Source organism: Clinocottus analis, unplaced genomic scaffold (genome assembly GCF_023055335.1).
Source record: "Clinocottus analis isolate CAN_PGR_092001 unplaced genomic scaffold, fCliAna1.0.p SCAF_9, whole genome shotgun sequence".
Taxonomy (NCBI): Eukaryota; Metazoa; Chordata; class Actinopteri; order Perciformes; family Cottidae; genus Clinocottus; species Clinocottus analis.
Window position 1 is genome coordinate 16,896,184 of NW_027176251.1, and position 16,354 is coordinate 16,912,537.

The 16,354-nt window shown below is 44.3% G+C and overlaps 2 protein-coding genes across 3 annotated transcripts; both read left to right on the forward strand.

The window, feature by feature from the left end:
* The first annotated feature begins 1,013 nt into the window (after positions 1-1,013).
* pnisr (PNN-interacting serine/arginine-rich protein) lies at positions 1,014-8,076 on the forward strand. 2 transcript variants are annotated; one of them, XM_068569469.1, is made up of 12 exons: positions 1,014-1,080; positions 1,584-1,692; positions 1,807-1,983; positions 2,321-2,571; positions 3,001-3,163; positions 3,871-4,067; positions 4,223-4,363; positions 4,489-4,588; positions 5,203-5,256; positions 5,684-5,878; positions 6,088-7,183; positions 7,714-8,076. In XM_068569469.1, the coding sequence occupies exons 2-12, from the start codon at positions 1,605-1,607 to the stop codon at positions 7,745-7,747; spliced, it is 2,496 nt and encodes an 831-aa protein (XP_068425570.1). In that variant the 5' UTR covers positions 1,014-1,080; positions 1,584-1,604; the 3' UTR covers positions 7,748-8,076. The 2 variants fall into 2 exon arrangements, with proteins under 2 accessions (XP_068425570.1, XP_068425571.1); XM_068569470.1 differs by lacking the exons at positions 4,223-4,363; positions 4,489-4,588; positions 5,203-5,256; ... (1 more) ...; positions 6,088-7,183; positions 7,714-8,076 and having other exon boundaries at positions 2,321-2,507; positions 3,871-4,007.
* A 539-nt stretch (positions 8,077-8,615) lies between these two features.
* coq3 (coenzyme Q3 methyltransferase) lies at positions 8,616-16,013 on the forward strand. Its single transcript, XM_068570360.1, has 6 exons — positions 8,616-8,831; positions 10,205-10,342; positions 12,001-12,100; positions 13,619-13,903; positions 15,026-15,185; positions 15,460-16,013. The coding sequence occupies exons 1-6, from the start codon at positions 8,662-8,664 to the stop codon at positions 15,621-15,623; spliced, it is 1,017 nt and encodes a 338-aa protein (XP_068426461.1). The 5' UTR covers positions 8,616-8,661; the 3' UTR covers positions 15,624-16,013.
* The last annotated feature ends 341 nt before the right edge of the window (positions 16,014-16,354 follow it).

Genomic DNA, 16,354 nt, shown 5'->3' on the forward strand with positions numbered 1-16,354 from the left:
AAAATGTAATTCAACATTATTAAGCTTCTTTTTTTTTATTCACGTTGCAGACAAGACATATTAAAATACACATTTCAAGTGAAAATCATGTTACTGCTAAGTGGCTGTATGGCACTTCCACGTATTGCAAATTACTGTAACGAGATCTGGTACAGATGTCTTGCTTCATCTGAAACTCCTCATATGATATGCATATCACGGTGTGATGAAACATGCTCACAGCATTGCTTGAAAAAAAAAAAACTTCTTCACAGCTTTGTGACCGAGACAATGGCATTTATTGATCTACTATTGTTTAGGTCAATTAAAAAGTGTGCTATAAATCAAAACTACTTCCTCATAGGTCTTTTTTTAAGTAGGTTGATAGTTTATTGGACAGGAAAATGTGGATCTATGTTTTTTGTGGAACCACCCACAATTACAAACTTGAATTTTAGTTTGTATTGATTATTTGAAATTTGCATGTCATGGTACTTTTGACTATTTTTTTCTTCGCCTGAGTAACTTCTATTCAAGTTTTTCATGTGTTCAGCATCATTGTGCTCATTATTATTTACCTCATCAGCATCTGAATGGCTCCCGGTCCCTATGCTGCCTTCACGTGCTGCTCGTAAACTCCGAATTGCAAATGAAGAAATCATAGTGTAAAGTAAAAAGTGGAAAAACCGTCTACATGTGTGCAGCTGATGATTTAACAAATTAATTTACCCCAAACGTCTGCCTAAAATAAACCAAGACGAGTTACATCGTAGCAACAGTCACATTAATTGTAAGGTACGGGTTGATTAATGTAGTTCTTTAGTTGTTTTGCCGAAACTCCCGCAGAAATCGAGAAAGCTTTGTTTTTTTTTAATTTGATATATGTGTTTAAGATGTCCACATATGGAAACGCTTAAGTGTAAACTCCAAATACGACGCAATTTTGGAAAAGAAAAGACTAAATGGGAAATATTAGAAATAAGAAATTACCGACCGTCTCTGAAGGCAGCAGTACTTCGATTCACACTTCATCCGAGTAGTCCTCTGTAGCAGCCATTTTGATTCAGAACCGCAGAGCTGGAGAGAACCCTTCTGGAAAAGGTGGGGACTATGTTACTCTAAGCACAGCACTCATAGAAGTTTCTTTCCCACTTTCCCGACAGCGTAAATTTTAAGTTAAATTGTAACGCACATGTTTTCATCCGGTGAGTTAACCTAAATGGTGCTACTACCTTCTAGCTTTATTTTTTATTTTTTAGCTTAGCTCACGTTAGCTTGGGCTAGCTTCCTTAGCTCACAATTGCGCTGGAGGTTGAGCGTTCACCGGCCCGAAGTTTATTTTAGTATCATGCGTCAGAGATGACACAGTATGTTCCCCCCATACCACATGACGTTAGTGTTGGCTTCCACCATTAATGGAGGAACTGGTTGCAGCTAAAGAATAGCTAAACACAGCTCCCCGGTCAGCGAGATAAAGCTAGCAGTCGCTCTTTTCTGGCCATCAGAGGAGAGCCAAGTGTAATGTTGCAGACCGCGTCATGTAAAAACAGATGATGCTGATGGTGCAAATCTAACTCTGACCCTAGCTGGCCTTGATCTTTCAGTTGTAAATCCAGAGGAGAGTGATGTGGGACCAGGGAGGACAGCCCTGGCCGCAGTGGCCTCTGAGCCAGCAACAGTGGATGCAGTCTTTCCAGCACCAGCAAGATCCAGGTTTGTGGATGATGTGCATGCAACTATGAACCCCCCTCCCTCATCCCAAACACATTTTTGCATACCTACCCACATTCACGAGACCTGTACCAAGTTCTGCATGGGTGTGTGCAGGTCAAGTGGACTGGGCTGCCCTGGCACAAGCATGGATTGCCCAAAAGGATTCGACAGGGCCAGAGCCGCAAAACATTCAGCCCAATGGCCAGGACATCCCAGGCCTTGAATCAGTTGGACCAGGCAACCATGGCCCCTTCCAGGGTGACCCAGCATTTGGCAGAATGTGGCAGCCAGGTACAATTTTAATCCCTTTGATCACTTCAATTGTCACCAATTGTTTTATTATTTTTGTCTGAACTGTTCTTTTCTCCGGTTCGGGAAACGGTGCAGGAAAAAGTCAGTACGTTCAGTAGCGGATTACTAATATTTATTAGACTGAAAAGAATCAGGGTGATGTCTGACACAATTTGTGATCTATCATGTGTATGCACTGAGATAAACTGCTGGATACCAACTACCTTTTGAGTAGATTTGGGGAAAATAAACAAAAATCTTTTTGGGGGGGTTACCGGTAGACATGTGTGTTTGTATTGCTATGGCTTCTGTTTATTAATTATGTTGTCAAAAACAGAATGGGGAATGCATGGCCAGCCGCCGCCGCCTCCTCCTATTCCTCCACCCCCCCCTGAACAGGCCTGGATCCCTCCAGGGTCAGGACCGATGGATGTGGTGAACCCCAGCGAGGACAGCAACAGCCAGGACAGCGTGGAATTCAACTCTGAAGCCCACCACGGGGTTTACCCCCAGAACAGCCATGGGTATGGGGCACAGCCCGACAGCTACGCCATGGCCCCCATGGCTATGAACCAGTTTGATTATCAGGTATGCAGATGCTACAGTAGAAACTGTTGAAGAGTTTGGGTTTTAGTGTGACAACCAAGTAACTCAAGAAGGAGCAATCCATAGAAACTGTGCCGGGTCCCAGCAGCTAGGTGTATCAGTCATTGCTCTCTTGATGCGCTGCAGAGGAAAGTGTTGGCTTGTTGGCCACCAGGCTTCAGAGACCGGCCAAGGCATGCCAGCATGGTTTGGTTGTATTTATTAGCTCCATTTTTTTCTTTTCTAAATCTTTTTCGAAAGCAAACGGACATTCTAGCCCAGTCAGGAGTGATGGATGGATGTCAGTTAACTAAATCTGGGGAAAGACAACGACGACCCAACACTCAGTGCGTGTCACTTAGTGGCAGTTAACAGAGGACTTTATGTACTTTAAACAAGCTTTAATTTTCAGTTTGTGCTGTCTCTTCACAGCATGGAGCTGCCTCATCCTTCGCCCCCACGCCTACAAGCTTTCACTCCCCATACTGGCAGGGTCCTCCACAGAACAGACGAGATACCAGGCCACCCGGCTTCAGAGACCGGCCCAGATCTCCTATCCAGCTCCCTGTCAAACAGGAGGCCCCCGCGCTGCTAGGTGAGTGTGTTTTTTGTTTTCACTCAACCAATAGCTAGCCATCAAATTAAGGATTTTTATTTTTAGGGTGATGTAATGCATTGCATCATTTGAAAACCTCAAGAAAAGTTTTTAATTAAACAAAATTACATTTGGTACAGCCCTAACTAAAATACAACGCAGCTTTTTAAATTTTTTTGGTGCGTTTGGTGGGTCATTTGAGTGTAGCGGCCTTGAGCATTCTCACAGATCCGCTCCACTCGCATGCCCTGCACTCGACACGAGATTTGAGCTGAATCTTTCCCAGCCTTTTCCCCAATATTCCCTGATGATTGTTTTACAGGCTGTGTGAAATTCAACCCCCTGTACCCAAGCTGTGTCGCTGGCCCTGCATCTTACCAAGCATGTGATTAGGCTATTTGATATGCTATTAATTGATTGAGTTATTTATTTAGCATATTTCTCGACAGACATTTTGTCCGTTATTTCATTTATCTGCCGGCAGGATATAACAAGTAGTTTAATTTACCCTTGAGCTTTGGGAACTCTGATGGGCTTTTATTTATTTTTTTACATATATTTATAATCCAAATGAGTAATTCAAGATCATCAGCTCATTGTGGCCTGATTAACACACATCACAGTTAAGCTCAGGATACTGTTAGCCTATAAAGACACAAAATTGGTTGATGTATCTCCACAACAATTTATTTGACCCTGTATTTCAGCCTTGGATGCAGTAAAAAGGCGCACACTACCTGCATGGATTCGAGAGGGCCTCGAAAAGATGGACAGAGAGAAACAGAAGAAGCTGGAGAGAGAGCGGATGGAGAAGGAGCGTTCAAAAATGGCCAAAGAAGATAGCAAACAGCATGAGGCAGAAGAGGAAGGTGACGGGCCACGTGTTCCCCGCAAGAGCAAATTTGTAAGTTACACATTCCTGGTCTTGACAGTGAAGGGGTTTATTCTAAAAAACAGTTTACGCTTCTTGTGTTGCATTGGTGTTGTAATGACTTTCAGTTTCTCTGGCACATGCTTGTTGATTTAAATATCTGCCCTTGCTCCTGTATCCTGCATCAGGACAGTGATGATGAGGCGAATGATGACCATGACGATGAAGAAAAGGTCTCCATCAAGAAAGAGTTTTCTGGCCGGAGCCCATCGCCACCTGCAGAGGACAGTGAGCCTGAAATGACGGAGGAGGAAAAGGAGTTCCAGCTGGTCAGTGTGATCATTCAGATTATTCTTTCTGCCTGTAGATGGTTGAAGTTGAACTGACTGTTTTTTGAAGAGGATATATTGAAAATAATAATATTGAAAATAATATCCCCCCTCGTTGTCTTTAGATGATCATCACAAAAACACTTCTGACTGAGATCCTGCTTGAGGTCACCAATGAAGAGATCCAGCATGTGGCCAAAGAGACTCACCGCAAAGCCACTCGAGGTCTGCTCTTGATTTTTGCCAGAGAATGCATCATCTATGCTTGTCGCCAAGACGTATTTAAATCTGAAGAGAATCCATCATGTGCATAATCTATTTAAAATAAAACTCAACTATGCCCTGTAAACTAGAAAAATTGAGCGACAGACATGGTAGTATGTCTGATAAGCATTTTCAACCATTCTCTGCTAATGCATCAGGAGAGACAGCAGAGCAATGCTTTTTACTAACAGTATTTGAAAACCTGGTGTTCTGGTACATGGTATTGAAGGACCTGCTGAAAGACTATGATACGAGTGAATTAAGTTTCAGCATTGAATCTGACCAGCATCCAACTTTTAGACACAATGGGCTTCCTCCATTGACATGACTGCATTAGTACAGATTGGTTCTTTCCCTCCTGTGCGACTGTTTGACTTGGATTGTGTTTCAGAATTTTGTTTGTTAACCCTCTCTCTTTTCTCCAATTTTATTTATTTTTTCTTTTCTCTTGTTACCAAAGGCAGCTCTTGTGAATAGTGCTTTATCTGTGACCCCCTTCTCTAGCGACTCTTGCCTATGAGAAAATGGCAGTATGTGTTTTAACATGTTGTTCCTGTTGTTGATGTGAATCAAAGCTCCTGCAAAACAGCTGGCACAGTCAAGTGCACTGGCTTCTCTGACTGGTCTCAGTGAGTATCCCCTTTTCTGTCACCGGGAGGGGAGGGAGGGGGAATATTAAAATTTTTAGGTAATGGCGCGGTGTTAGTAGAAACATAGGAAAAGCTGTTGGCCATAACACACAAATCCTCTTCCTAATTTATACGATTCATTTAATTAATAGTGGACTCTCAGGGATAGATTTTGGTTTAGTCTTGCACTTAAATGATAGAAGCATGCTCTTGAAAACAAAGAATTTCTACTAGTTTTTTAAAGGGTTATATGTATTGGTTAGTTTTTAAAGGAGTTATCAGTGTGAAAAATTACGTTATACAGGAGTAAGTGTCTTTCACTGGGATATCGGGTTGGAATTGAGGGTTTTAAAAAGTAAAACCTGATTGTAAGAGTATTTCTTTGTCCTGACCAACACTCAACAACCCGGGGGTTCTGTCGTGGCAGGTGGACTTGGTGACTATGGTTCAGATGAGAGCGATGATGAGGACGAACGCAGCGTGCGAGGGTCTGAATCTTCCGACACCGACGAGGAAGAGTTGCATCACCGCATCCGAGAGAAGCAGGACGCCTTCCGTCGCAAAGAGCGGGAGATGCAGCAGCTGCAAGAAAAACAAGCACAGGAGGCTCTGCTTGCACGTGGTAATACGTGATGTTCACGCCTTCATAATTACATCTGGAATTCATTTGTTAACACAACTGTGGAAAAGCAGAAAGTTTGACCAGGAGTTAAAAGATCAAATTTAGTGCTGACTTGATCTCATCTTGAACATCACTCAAGATTATAAATACTATTAGTGTTTTACAGCACCTGATGCTTCTTTGTTTATTTTTGTTGTTTGTTTCTACAGAAGAGATGGCGAAGGAGAGATTGAGCAGAGAAAAAGGGGATTATGATGAGGGCCAGCCCGAGAATCCACACAAACAAGAAGTAAAGGAAAGGGAGGCGGAGCCCTTGGTAGAGAGGCGTAGGTCCCGTAGTGAGAAGGAAGGTAGCGAGAGCAAGCACTCGGGCAGAGGGAAGGAGCGTTCAGGGAGAGGCGGCAGCAATTCTCCAACCAACGGTCACAGCAGCAGCTCCCGCTCCACATCCAGCCACAGCAGCCGTCGTTCTTCCTCCTCCTCGTCTTCTTCTTCCTCCGCGTCTTCCCGCAGTTCATCACGATCATCCTCCCCTCGAAGGAAGAGAAGGCGTAGCCGCTCCTCCTCCCACAAAGCTCGTAGGCGAAGCCGCAGCCACAGCTCCCACAGGCATCGCAGTGATCGTAGTGAGAAGGTCAGAGACAGGAGGAGGAGCAGCACTGAGAGATCAGGCCGCCACAAGAAAGAACGCAGTGATTCCAGAGAGCGCCGGAGCCGCAGGAGTAGATCCAGATCCAGAGAGCGAGACAGGGCCAAAGCCAGGGCCAGAGACAGCCGCAGTCGCAGCCGAGAGAAAGAGAAGGAAAAGAAAAGGAGCCGGGACGGCCGAGATAGCAGTCGTGGTCGTAGTAGCAAACACAAGCAGAAGGCCTCCAGCAAAGACAGAGAGAGGGGGAGGGAAAGGAGTCATAGCCACGAGAAAGACAAGAAAAAGAGGGAGAAAGATAGGGAGAAAGAGTCCGATAAAAAGAGAGAAAAGCCAAAGGCCAAAGAGAAGGAAAAGGATAAAGGTACCTCTGTAGTTACTGAGGAGAATGGGAAATCGAAGAAAAGAAAAGAGAATGACTCGTGCACAGACTCTCAGAGTGACAAGCACTCTCGGCAGGATAGCAAAGCCAGCAAGAAGGGCTCCGCCAAAGCTAGCAAGAAGCGCTCAGACTCTGACTCAAGTAGATCCCCTACTCCGGAAGTTAGCAAGGAAAAGAAATCAAAAAAATCCAAACGTAGTCGCTCAAGGTCGATGGAAAAATGTCACAAGTCTGGTAAGAAGGCAAGCCGCAAACACAAGTCTAAGTCGCGATCAAGGTAGTATTCGTTTTTTTCCCTTTCTTTCCTACTGTATGTATTCATTGTATGTCTCATTGTGATTTTGTTGGAAGCCCTTTTCATCTATGTATTTGCAACAACTTTAAAAAGGCAAATGAAAATGTACTGTCAATTGCAGTCACTTCTGCTTACCTGTGTAGGGTCAAGTCTGATGCAATAAAGGGTTTTAATGCTTCATGTGACTATCTATTAACTGCAAAATGCCATTTCGGAATTTCTAACAATAGCGACATGAATTCTCAACATCCTCCCCTGTTGTCTTAGTAGAGTCTGTTTCGTAGCACCTTGTTGAAATGTTTCTTTCAGCCCACAAAGGAAGCCTTACTGTGCACAGCTTCTCTAGAGTCTGCAGAACACAAGTTTTGAATGGATATTATGTAGTTTCTTTTGGTACTTTTGGAGTACAGTGTCTGGTGGGAGGGGGTATTTGTGCATGTTTGTATTTTGCAATCTGAGTGGGAATGTGTGATTGGTGCAGTATTAATGTTGTGTCAACGCCTCTCTTTCAGGTCTACATCCCCCTCCCGTCGTAGCAGACGCTGAGGAGCACAGTTAACCTCCTGATCTGTGCACTTTACCATTTTAATTCCATGAGTTGAACAGGCTTGTCTCATTATAGAGGCAGTTGTGTAGGTGAACCCCCTCGTACATCTTTCATCTTTGTAAATATGTTGTTATTTTTAAAGTGTGACTGAAGAACAATACTTTTTGACTGGTAGGAGTTTTCACTTGCATCATTATGCAGAGTAATAAGCCCAAGTGGACACTAAAAAAAACAAACTCAAGTTGTTCCATTTTAAACCATAACAGAATTAACTTTTTTTCCCTCCAAAAATTATTGTAAGATGTCCAATAAAACTGTTTGTTCATTGTCTCGCCTCACTGTCTCCTTTTGTTAATGCAGCATACAACTGCAAACAGGATTTTTAACACCCCACGAGGATTCATACAGTTACATTAACAAGTCAACACTAAATCACACATGACAGACTGGCTCCCTGCTGGTGTATACTTGTTCATATTAAAGATGGCTGAGTACGACATGGTCAGGAATAAAATGTCACCAGCTTTTCTTTTTCTGCTAAAAAGAAGTGCTACTGTGCAGATTTGACATTTTCCTCTAAAGGATATCAATTGTCAAATAATGCTTATGAACCCTGAATGGCAGAGTTTATCATGCAGCCTAAATATATCAAGCCTCAAAAAATTCTGACAGCTGCCTGAGCATTATTGATTGTAACGTGACCCAAACCTTGAAATAGCAAGGAATATATCACACGAGGAAATTGCTTGATGTACCATTTTTATTGGTGTTCAAAGACTCCTTTCCCCCGTCAGCAACCGGTAGGAACTAAAGAGTAGGTTGTTTCTGCCCGAGCAGAAAATACGCGCACACCGCTGGTCGACCTGTCGAAGCTACGTTCGCAGTGTCCAGCAGCGGGCCGGTCAGCACGAGCATGTACGCCAACAAGTCCGGCCGCCTCGTGTTGGGGCTTCTGAGCCGTAAGACGACCGCGGCGGCGCGCAGCGCCTCGAGCTGGACTGCGGTGTGCAAACAGCGGGCACTGTGGCGGCGGGAGCGCGCCTGTCTGGAGACCCAGCGGCACGTCGTGACCTGTCACTCCAGGTACAACGACGCGTTGTAGTCGGTGGTCCCTCTTGGTCCTATATTTAGGGACACGCACATTTTGATCTCCTTAAGTCTTTATAAACGGGACAAATCTTAGTTCCCCGATGTGTGTTCAAGCTGACGAATCAGAGAAAGGTCGAATCAAATCACGTGGGCTGAGCGCTCACCGTTGAGCTCAATTTAAGTTAACTTTTTAGAAGGCTAAAAGCTTTTTACTGGGTGTAAGAAAGACTTTAAAGTAGGACTGCAACCAACATTTGCTTCATTATTGATTAACCGTCAATTAATCGGAAGAGCCCAAAATGGATGTTTTTCTTATAACCCAGCCAACAGATTAATACCTCTATATTTATAATTCAGTGGTATTAGAAGAAGAAAATCCTCTCATTTGAGAAAGTTACAAGCAGGAAATCCCCTTCTTGCTCGATAGACTCGATCAATGGATGGTTAGAAAAGCAGTCAGTTATTTTTTGTAATCTTCTCCCAATTGAGGAATCGAGCAATCCTTTCAGCACCAACTGGAGATGTCAGCATCATTAAAGATTCAGTCAGGGTACAGCTAAACATTTTCAAGGTTGTCTGTGTCATTGGCTGCGGTTTGTTCCCTGTATTAAGAGCTATGTGTGTTTTTTTATGTTTTAGGTATGACCATTTTTATTTGTAATCTATTTGTTTATTTTTGCAGGGACAATGCATACTAATCTACAGTAAAACTAAGCAAGAGAGGCTAATTTGACTCCCTGTCCCTGGCCAGATTTTTTTTTTATGGCAGCCTGAAATTACAAAATTTCCAAGAACATAATGCAACTAAGATGTGTCGATGGACAATAAAAGTTCACCCACAGTATAATGACATAAAACACTAGAGGCACATAAAATACATCAATGCTAAACAAGACAAATACACATAAACACCAAAAAAGCAGGCAGGACAGACAGTACATTAATGCTTGCACACCTGAGTGGCAACAAGCCGTTCCTTAAGGCATGCGTGAATGTTTTGTACGTTTCTTTTGTGCTTATGAGTGATGGAAGAGCATTCCACGAGTTTGCTGAATTCACAGAAAATGCAGATTTGCTAAAAGAGCTTGACCTATGTGAAATGACACAATCACTCCTTGAAGCAGATCTAGTGTGTTTTCCACTTTGAGTGCGCTGTTTAATAAAATCACTAAAAGGGGGCGGAGCCATACCGTGTCACGTTTCAAAAACCTGACAGGCATCAGTAAATTTAATGAGATTCTCCCAACTCAAGATATGGTTTTTGATGAGAATATTGCAGCAATATTGTTTTTATCCAGTAGAGCTTGTTTAAGGACAATATGGAATGATTTTAATGTAGTCTTTTTATTTTTTTTTACCACGCATAGGGCTCTGTCATCCTCCCAAACCACAGTGGACCCCGATGAGGTGAGGAGGTTCCAGTTACTGGCCGGCAAGTGGTGGGATGAACGAGGAGAATTCGCAGCTCTTCATGCAATGAATGACCTGAGGGTGCCTTTTATACGGTGTGTGTGTGCGTGCGTGTGTGCATGCGTGTGTGTGTGTGTGTGCGTGCACATAATATGCATCTCAAAAGTCGTATTTTCTGAAATGCCAAGCAGTCGCGCCTTCGTCGCTGATTGATTGGCAGAGGCGTCAAGCAACTGTGGCAAAACATGACCTGGAGGAGATCCAGACTTGTGGTGGTTGAGAGCAAAAGAAAAAAAACACGCAAAGCAGCATGATCGAAAGTGACAGGATTCCGCCACACATCAGCACATTTTCAACAAATAGCATTTCAACTGTTTCGGGGGGCCTGCCTGCATCTGTTTTGATTGATAAGATCTGCTGTAGGCCTAACCCCAAACACACAAGATAATCCTTACATTACCCCCCCCCCCCCCCCCCCCATGGTGATGGTAGTGATGTGTGTTTGTGGTGACAGCATGACAGACCCGGTGCCAGTGAATGTCTGAGTGTGGCTGATTTTCATGATACGAGTCTGCCCCTCGAGGAGGAGGGGCGGGGGGGTCTAAATGAGAAGCAGCATCCCTGCTGTTGCTGCTGTACTCTTTAGACAATCCTGCTATAAACTATGGGAACTTTTTATTTATTTATTTATTGAATATGACCTGTGAATATAGATGATCAAATCATCAGCAAACCTGAATAAATCTGAATCACCATATGTGTGTAATTGTCTATAACACAGCCAGCTCTAGGGATATTACACCACAAATGACTCTATTGCAACAGACAGAGGCTTTTTGACATCAATCAGGAAGTTGGGGGATGCATTATTTTATTTTTTGAAGAAATTAGCCATTTTGTTGCACTGCTTCTCCCCTGGTTAATGTTAAAACAAGCGAACATGCATTTCAACATTGGTTCAGAAGTCAGAAAGCTTAGTAAAACGCCTTTAGCGTTAGTTAGCATTCTCTGCACAAATTTAGCAATTGAGTACATTTTCTCACTAGAATAATTGTTTCTAAAAATGGTTCATCATGTTTGGATGGCTCCATATTCCTCTCCAGACTGTGGCTATGTAGATTTGGCCCCCGTCTCTCTCCGTGCGTCGCTGAGATTGGGAGCTAGTTAGGTGGATTATCTGCCAACACCCTAATCCTCCCTCCCTCGCCGCTTGCACGAATGCTCTTGTGCCCCAACAGAGCTCTAATGAGGACGATGCATAGCCAGATCTGGGCCCGCCTTGCACGTGTGTGACGCCTGAGGCCGGCAGTCGTCAGACAGCGTGTGAGGGAGGAGGCAGGCGAGGCTGGGCGGGAGGAAAGGAGCGATGAGGGCGGATGAATTTGTAGCCAGGGGATATTTGTGGTCGTTAGCTGGCAGACACTGACTGTGGCTCACGGTGAAATGGAGATGGTTTATGACGGCGGATTGTGTAAGCAAAAAGTGCTCCAACCTCCCCTCCACCTCCTCCTGCGGTGCAGCATCCCGTCAGCTGTGAAAGATTTTAGGAACGCACGCTTTGTGTTCAAAAACAAGTCACAAACAACTTTTTTTTTCTTGCCCTTTGACGTGGCGCTAAAGCAAACACAAATTTAAATAATGCAATTCCAATGTGTGCCAACTTATTGAATCATTTCTTGATGTGCAACATCTGTGCTGTCTGGTTCTCTGTTTTTTGTCGAGTGAAATCCTGATCATGTATCTGCCTGCTCAGGGATAACCTGCTGAACGTGCACGGGGCCCGTCACCCTGGGAAGCCACTCGGAGGGCTCAGAGTCCTGGATGTGGGCTGCGGAGGAGGCCTGCTCACAGAGGTAAAATGGGCACGTGTGTGTTTTCTTAAGAAAAGATGCAGCACGAAGACAATGTCGACAAAAATGTCTTTGTGCCTATGCATTCGTGCAAAATCTGTTTGTCGAGATTAAGCCTGTTCTTTTCAGATGGCAGTCGAGATTGTGCTTCCAGCACTTTACGTTCGAGAGCCAGTCCTTTCACATAAATACCAGTGCCCGAAAAACATTTAACCGTCAGCTTCATGCTCCCTCCCTTTTGATTTGACTGGTCTCGGTGTGGTGGAGCCGACAGTCGGTCATTTACACTTGTTTATCTGTTTGTTAGCGCCGATAGCCGGGCAGTCGGGACAGGGACGTCCGTCTCTGCCGGTTTATTTGAGCTGAGGACGTACCAGCTGTGTTGTGTGATTTGAGAAGACAAAATCAGGTCCTGTGCTTCTGTGGCTCTGACACACAGGCTGTCATGTTCAGACACCGATAAACACACACACACATAAAGAAGAAAACAAAAAGTGTCTGTTGAGATGGCAGTTGTTGTTGTTGCGTCTCTGAGTGTCTTGTCACTACAACGCTCCCCATCAGAGGGGATGAGCTGTGGGAGGAGAGAGAGATCGGCCCCGAGGAGAGAGATCGGCCCCTAAACAAGTGCAGCTCACCACACGGTCCTGCGTTTTAACGTTGGTCCAGAAGAGGGCGTTGTAGTTCACATCCACTCGCGTCTGATGTGTACTATTCCTGGTTTAAAAGGCTGTTTTTTTTTTTCTTTCTAAAATGCACATTTTCTCCATCCACGTCATGCATTCAATGACCATATCTTTAAATAGCATGTATTGTTTTCTTACTGAAATTCAGCCACCACCAAACATTGACTTAAAAATCTCACAGTAAACAAAATGACTATTAATTAGACACCATTTGTTAGATTCAGCTACATTTATAACTAAACACCCCGATAAGGAAATGTTTTCCTTACGGAGGCGAAAAGTTGGTCAGGAGTTCCTCTTTGATGCAACACATTCTGGATACCTGGACACATCTGCAGAAGAAACAAAGGGTCAACTTACCACATCTGTATGCGTCCTATACATGTATGTATGGTGGATGTAGACACGTTGGCTTTGGGTGGTATGACTGGAATGACTTTAGTTGAGGAAAATAAAGCCTAAACGAAGCATTTCTGTAAACTTATACTATGAAGCAGCACAATACATGTAGTGAAAAAACTGCGTGCGTGCATGTTTTTCCCGTTGAAAGCCTCTTGTTTCATTCTCGGTTACGCACATTACAGTTAATGAAGTGACAATGATAATAAATCACGACAGTGCTTGCAACATCCTCCTAATCACAGAAGGCAGAAGGGGTTCATGGGATCTGTAGTCTGAGGACTAGCCGCACTATCCAGAGTTCCTGCCAAATGCACTTTTCTATAATGTGGAATAAAGTTTAGAACTAACTTCCAGGAATGCATTTAAAAAAATTAAAATAGACGTATACTCGACTCCATTTTGACTCCTCTCCATCTCCACCCTCCTTCACAAGCCCCTCGGTCGCCTGGGAGCCAAAGTGTTGGGAATAGATCCGGTAGGCGACAGCATCGGCACGGCCCGGCTGCATTCGTCCAGGGACCCGGACCTTCGGGACCGGGTCTGCTACCGGGCCTGCACTCTGGAGGAGCTGTCAGCGCAGCGGGAGGGAGGAGAAGAGGAAGAGGAGGAGGAGGAGGAGCAGGGGGCGGGCCAGTACGACGCCATTGTGGCCTCCGAGGTGGTGGAGCATCTGGCCGACCTGGAAACCTTCGCCTCTTGCTGCAACCACGTGCTGAAGGTGTGTCCCGGGATTGTGTGTGTGTCTGTGTGTGTTCCTCCAGCTGTTGGCTCATGTCGAATATTTCTGTGTGTTCATCTGAGCGTACGCGAGCGTGCAGATGGTGATTTTGTTATGTTTGCTTTGTTTGCATCTGTTGTGTTTCACTGGGAATGGGTTAGCATGTGCTTTTATGTGTACGGGCTGCATTGAACCTTGACGAGCTTTAGTGAAAGCTGTACATCAATACTAAGACCAGATGATCGTAATCTCCCAGATCAGTGTGTGTATGTGTGTGTGGGGGATGGGGGAGAGGGGGGGGGCATCGGAAAAGAAAAAGACGGCCTAATCTTCACTTAATGACGCTGCATTTGGTTCAGGCACGAGGGTTGCAAAGGGTCGGTTCATTTCCTGACTTTTCCCAAAGAGAAGTGAAGCTCTTTGAATCTTATTAGGAGGTTTATTAATAGTTTATTTCCAAATTAATAAGAAATATAAATATATCGTTCACTTTAATATTTTAAGTTTGGACACTGACCACATTGTCGGCTACTAAGTACTTTCCACATTACTATCCTTGCTCGCTAGCTAGTTCGCCCATTTTATCATCGTCTGTATGTATTTGACCAATAAATTGAATTATTTGACAACTTAAATGATTTATTTCTGCCTATGGTTAAATGGTTGTTTCTATATCCACTTGATAAATACAGGATGAGCAAATAACTCCTAAATTGTGTCCTCTCTCACTCTTTTTACAAAAAAGAAAGCAGCTTTAGACTGCACCTTGCTTCAGGGCACCTTTGCATGAATTCTTTTGTTGTTTGGATTCATTTCACTGCACTCTCCTGCTTTTATTTCCTGTCTCTTCCGCTCTCCCCCATCCGCTCTCTCTTCCTCCCCTTTTTCCTCTGTTGAAATTGTTAATCTTGACCTCGGTTGAACTTTGGGGTTTGGCACTGCTGTGCTTTAGTCTCTCACACTGGACTCTGTCCATCTAATCCACTCTATAAATACTCTTCCCATTCAGGAAGCAGTTGCGTCTCACTTGATGGGATGTCATTGTACAATGTTTTTCTGAAGCCACATTACCAGTAAAAACTACTCTATGAACTAAAACAGCTCCCTTTTCCCTATGTGCAGACGAACGGCTCTCTCTTCATCACCACTATTAATAAAAGCAACCTGTCGTACGCGTTGGGGATTGTTGTCGCCGAGCAGCTGCTGCGCATCGTTCCCAGCGGGACGCACGACTGGGAAAAGTTCATCAGCCCCGTAGAACTGGAGCGCCTCCTGGAGTCCAGTAAGTCCCCTGAATTTTCACTTGGGAGGGGCGTGTTCCTCTGTCAACGACAAAACAACAGATTGTGAAGTGTTGACAACCAGCACAATTGAGCATATGTTTTTGGAACTCCACATTCCCTGCAACACGTTGATCCACATGACAAAATTACTCAGACGTGTTTTTATTTAGTGCAGGAGGTAGTAAACAGCGTATTCTCCACAAAATACAAACGTTTCGTTGAATGGTCGAACACGAGCCACTAAAATCTGCTCTTCTGGTCTCCGTCTCTCAGATGGTTTCTCGGTGCAGTCCGTCCAAGGGATGCTGTACAACCCTGCATCAGGAGCCTGGAGCTGGACGAACAGCACTGCCATCAACTACGCCCTCCACGCGGTCAAAGTGAGCAACTACCCCGACGCAGAGGAGAGCGCCGCTCACCCAGAGGACCGCAGCTGAGCCCAAGAACCGAGGACCAAGTCAGAAAATAAAGAGAAAAAGGAGATATACTTTTAGATGTGATGCGGCAAAATGGGGCCGTTAGAGGGAAGGGGACGGACGGCCTTGAGAGAGGATGAGAGATGTAATGTCGTGGCCGAGTCGCAAACCACAATAAGATTGCGTCACGCTTTTAGGTTTCCCATCAGCCTTTGTTATAAGGTGACGCAAACAGGTAAAGGAAGGTTCAGTGTTTGAGCTTGAAAGGAAACGGCGTTTCCCCTAAATGTATCATTCAGATAGAGATGTGTAACGGCGCAACTTCAGAGTTTATTGTTTATTTTGAGGTTGAATATTTTGTGATTTGCCAAATCTCCAATTAAAAATGGTCCTTTTGCCAAGTTGCATTCCTCACGAGTGAAAGTACAACCGTGTCTTGATTTCTCTGCGTCCGACTGCTAAAACTATTAATGTCTTGTGTTGGTTATGCTCAAGCCCGGAGAAGATGCCTCCACACACACACATGAGGGTGGGAACAGCCGCCTCCTCCGGGATTATAATGGAATATGAGTGGAAGCATTATGTAATGCAAATCCAGCCTGTGGCGAAAAATAAGTCATGCTTGCATGGTGTTCTTAAAGGGCCAAGCGGGCCAGCAAAAAGAAATGTGCTGATGTTATATAAATGTATACCAGGCTAATACTGAAACCACTGCATTGTTGATGAAAGATCAAACAAATTGGGGGGGATAC

Excerpts from the sequence above, each read along its gene's own strand:
- pnisr (XM_068569469.1), top strand. The coding sequence starts at position 1,605 with ATGTGGGACCAGGGAGGACAGCCCTGGCCGCAGTGGCCTCTGAGCCAG. Across the intron at positions 1,984-2,320 it reads TGGCAGAATGTGGCAGCCAG|AATGGGGAATGCATGGCCAG; the intron begins GTACAATTTTAA and ends TGTCAAAAACAG. Across the intron at positions 3,164-3,870 it reads GGAGGCCCCCGCGCTGCTAG|CCTTGGATGCAGTAAAAAGG; the intron begins GTGAGTGTGTTT and ends CCTGTATTTCAG.
- coq3 (XM_068570360.1), top strand. The coding sequence starts at position 8,662 with ATGTACGCCAACAAGTCCGGCCGCCTCGTGTTGGGGCTTCTGAGCCGT. Across the intron at positions 10,343-12,000 it reads CTGAGGGTGCCTTTTATACG|GGATAACCTGCTGAACGTGC; the intron begins GTGTGTGTGTGC and ends CTGCCTGCTCAG. Across the intron at positions 12,101-13,618 it reads GAGGAGGCCTGCTCACAGAG|CCCCTCGGTCGCCTGGGAGC; the intron begins GTAAAATGGGCA and ends CTCCTTCACAAG.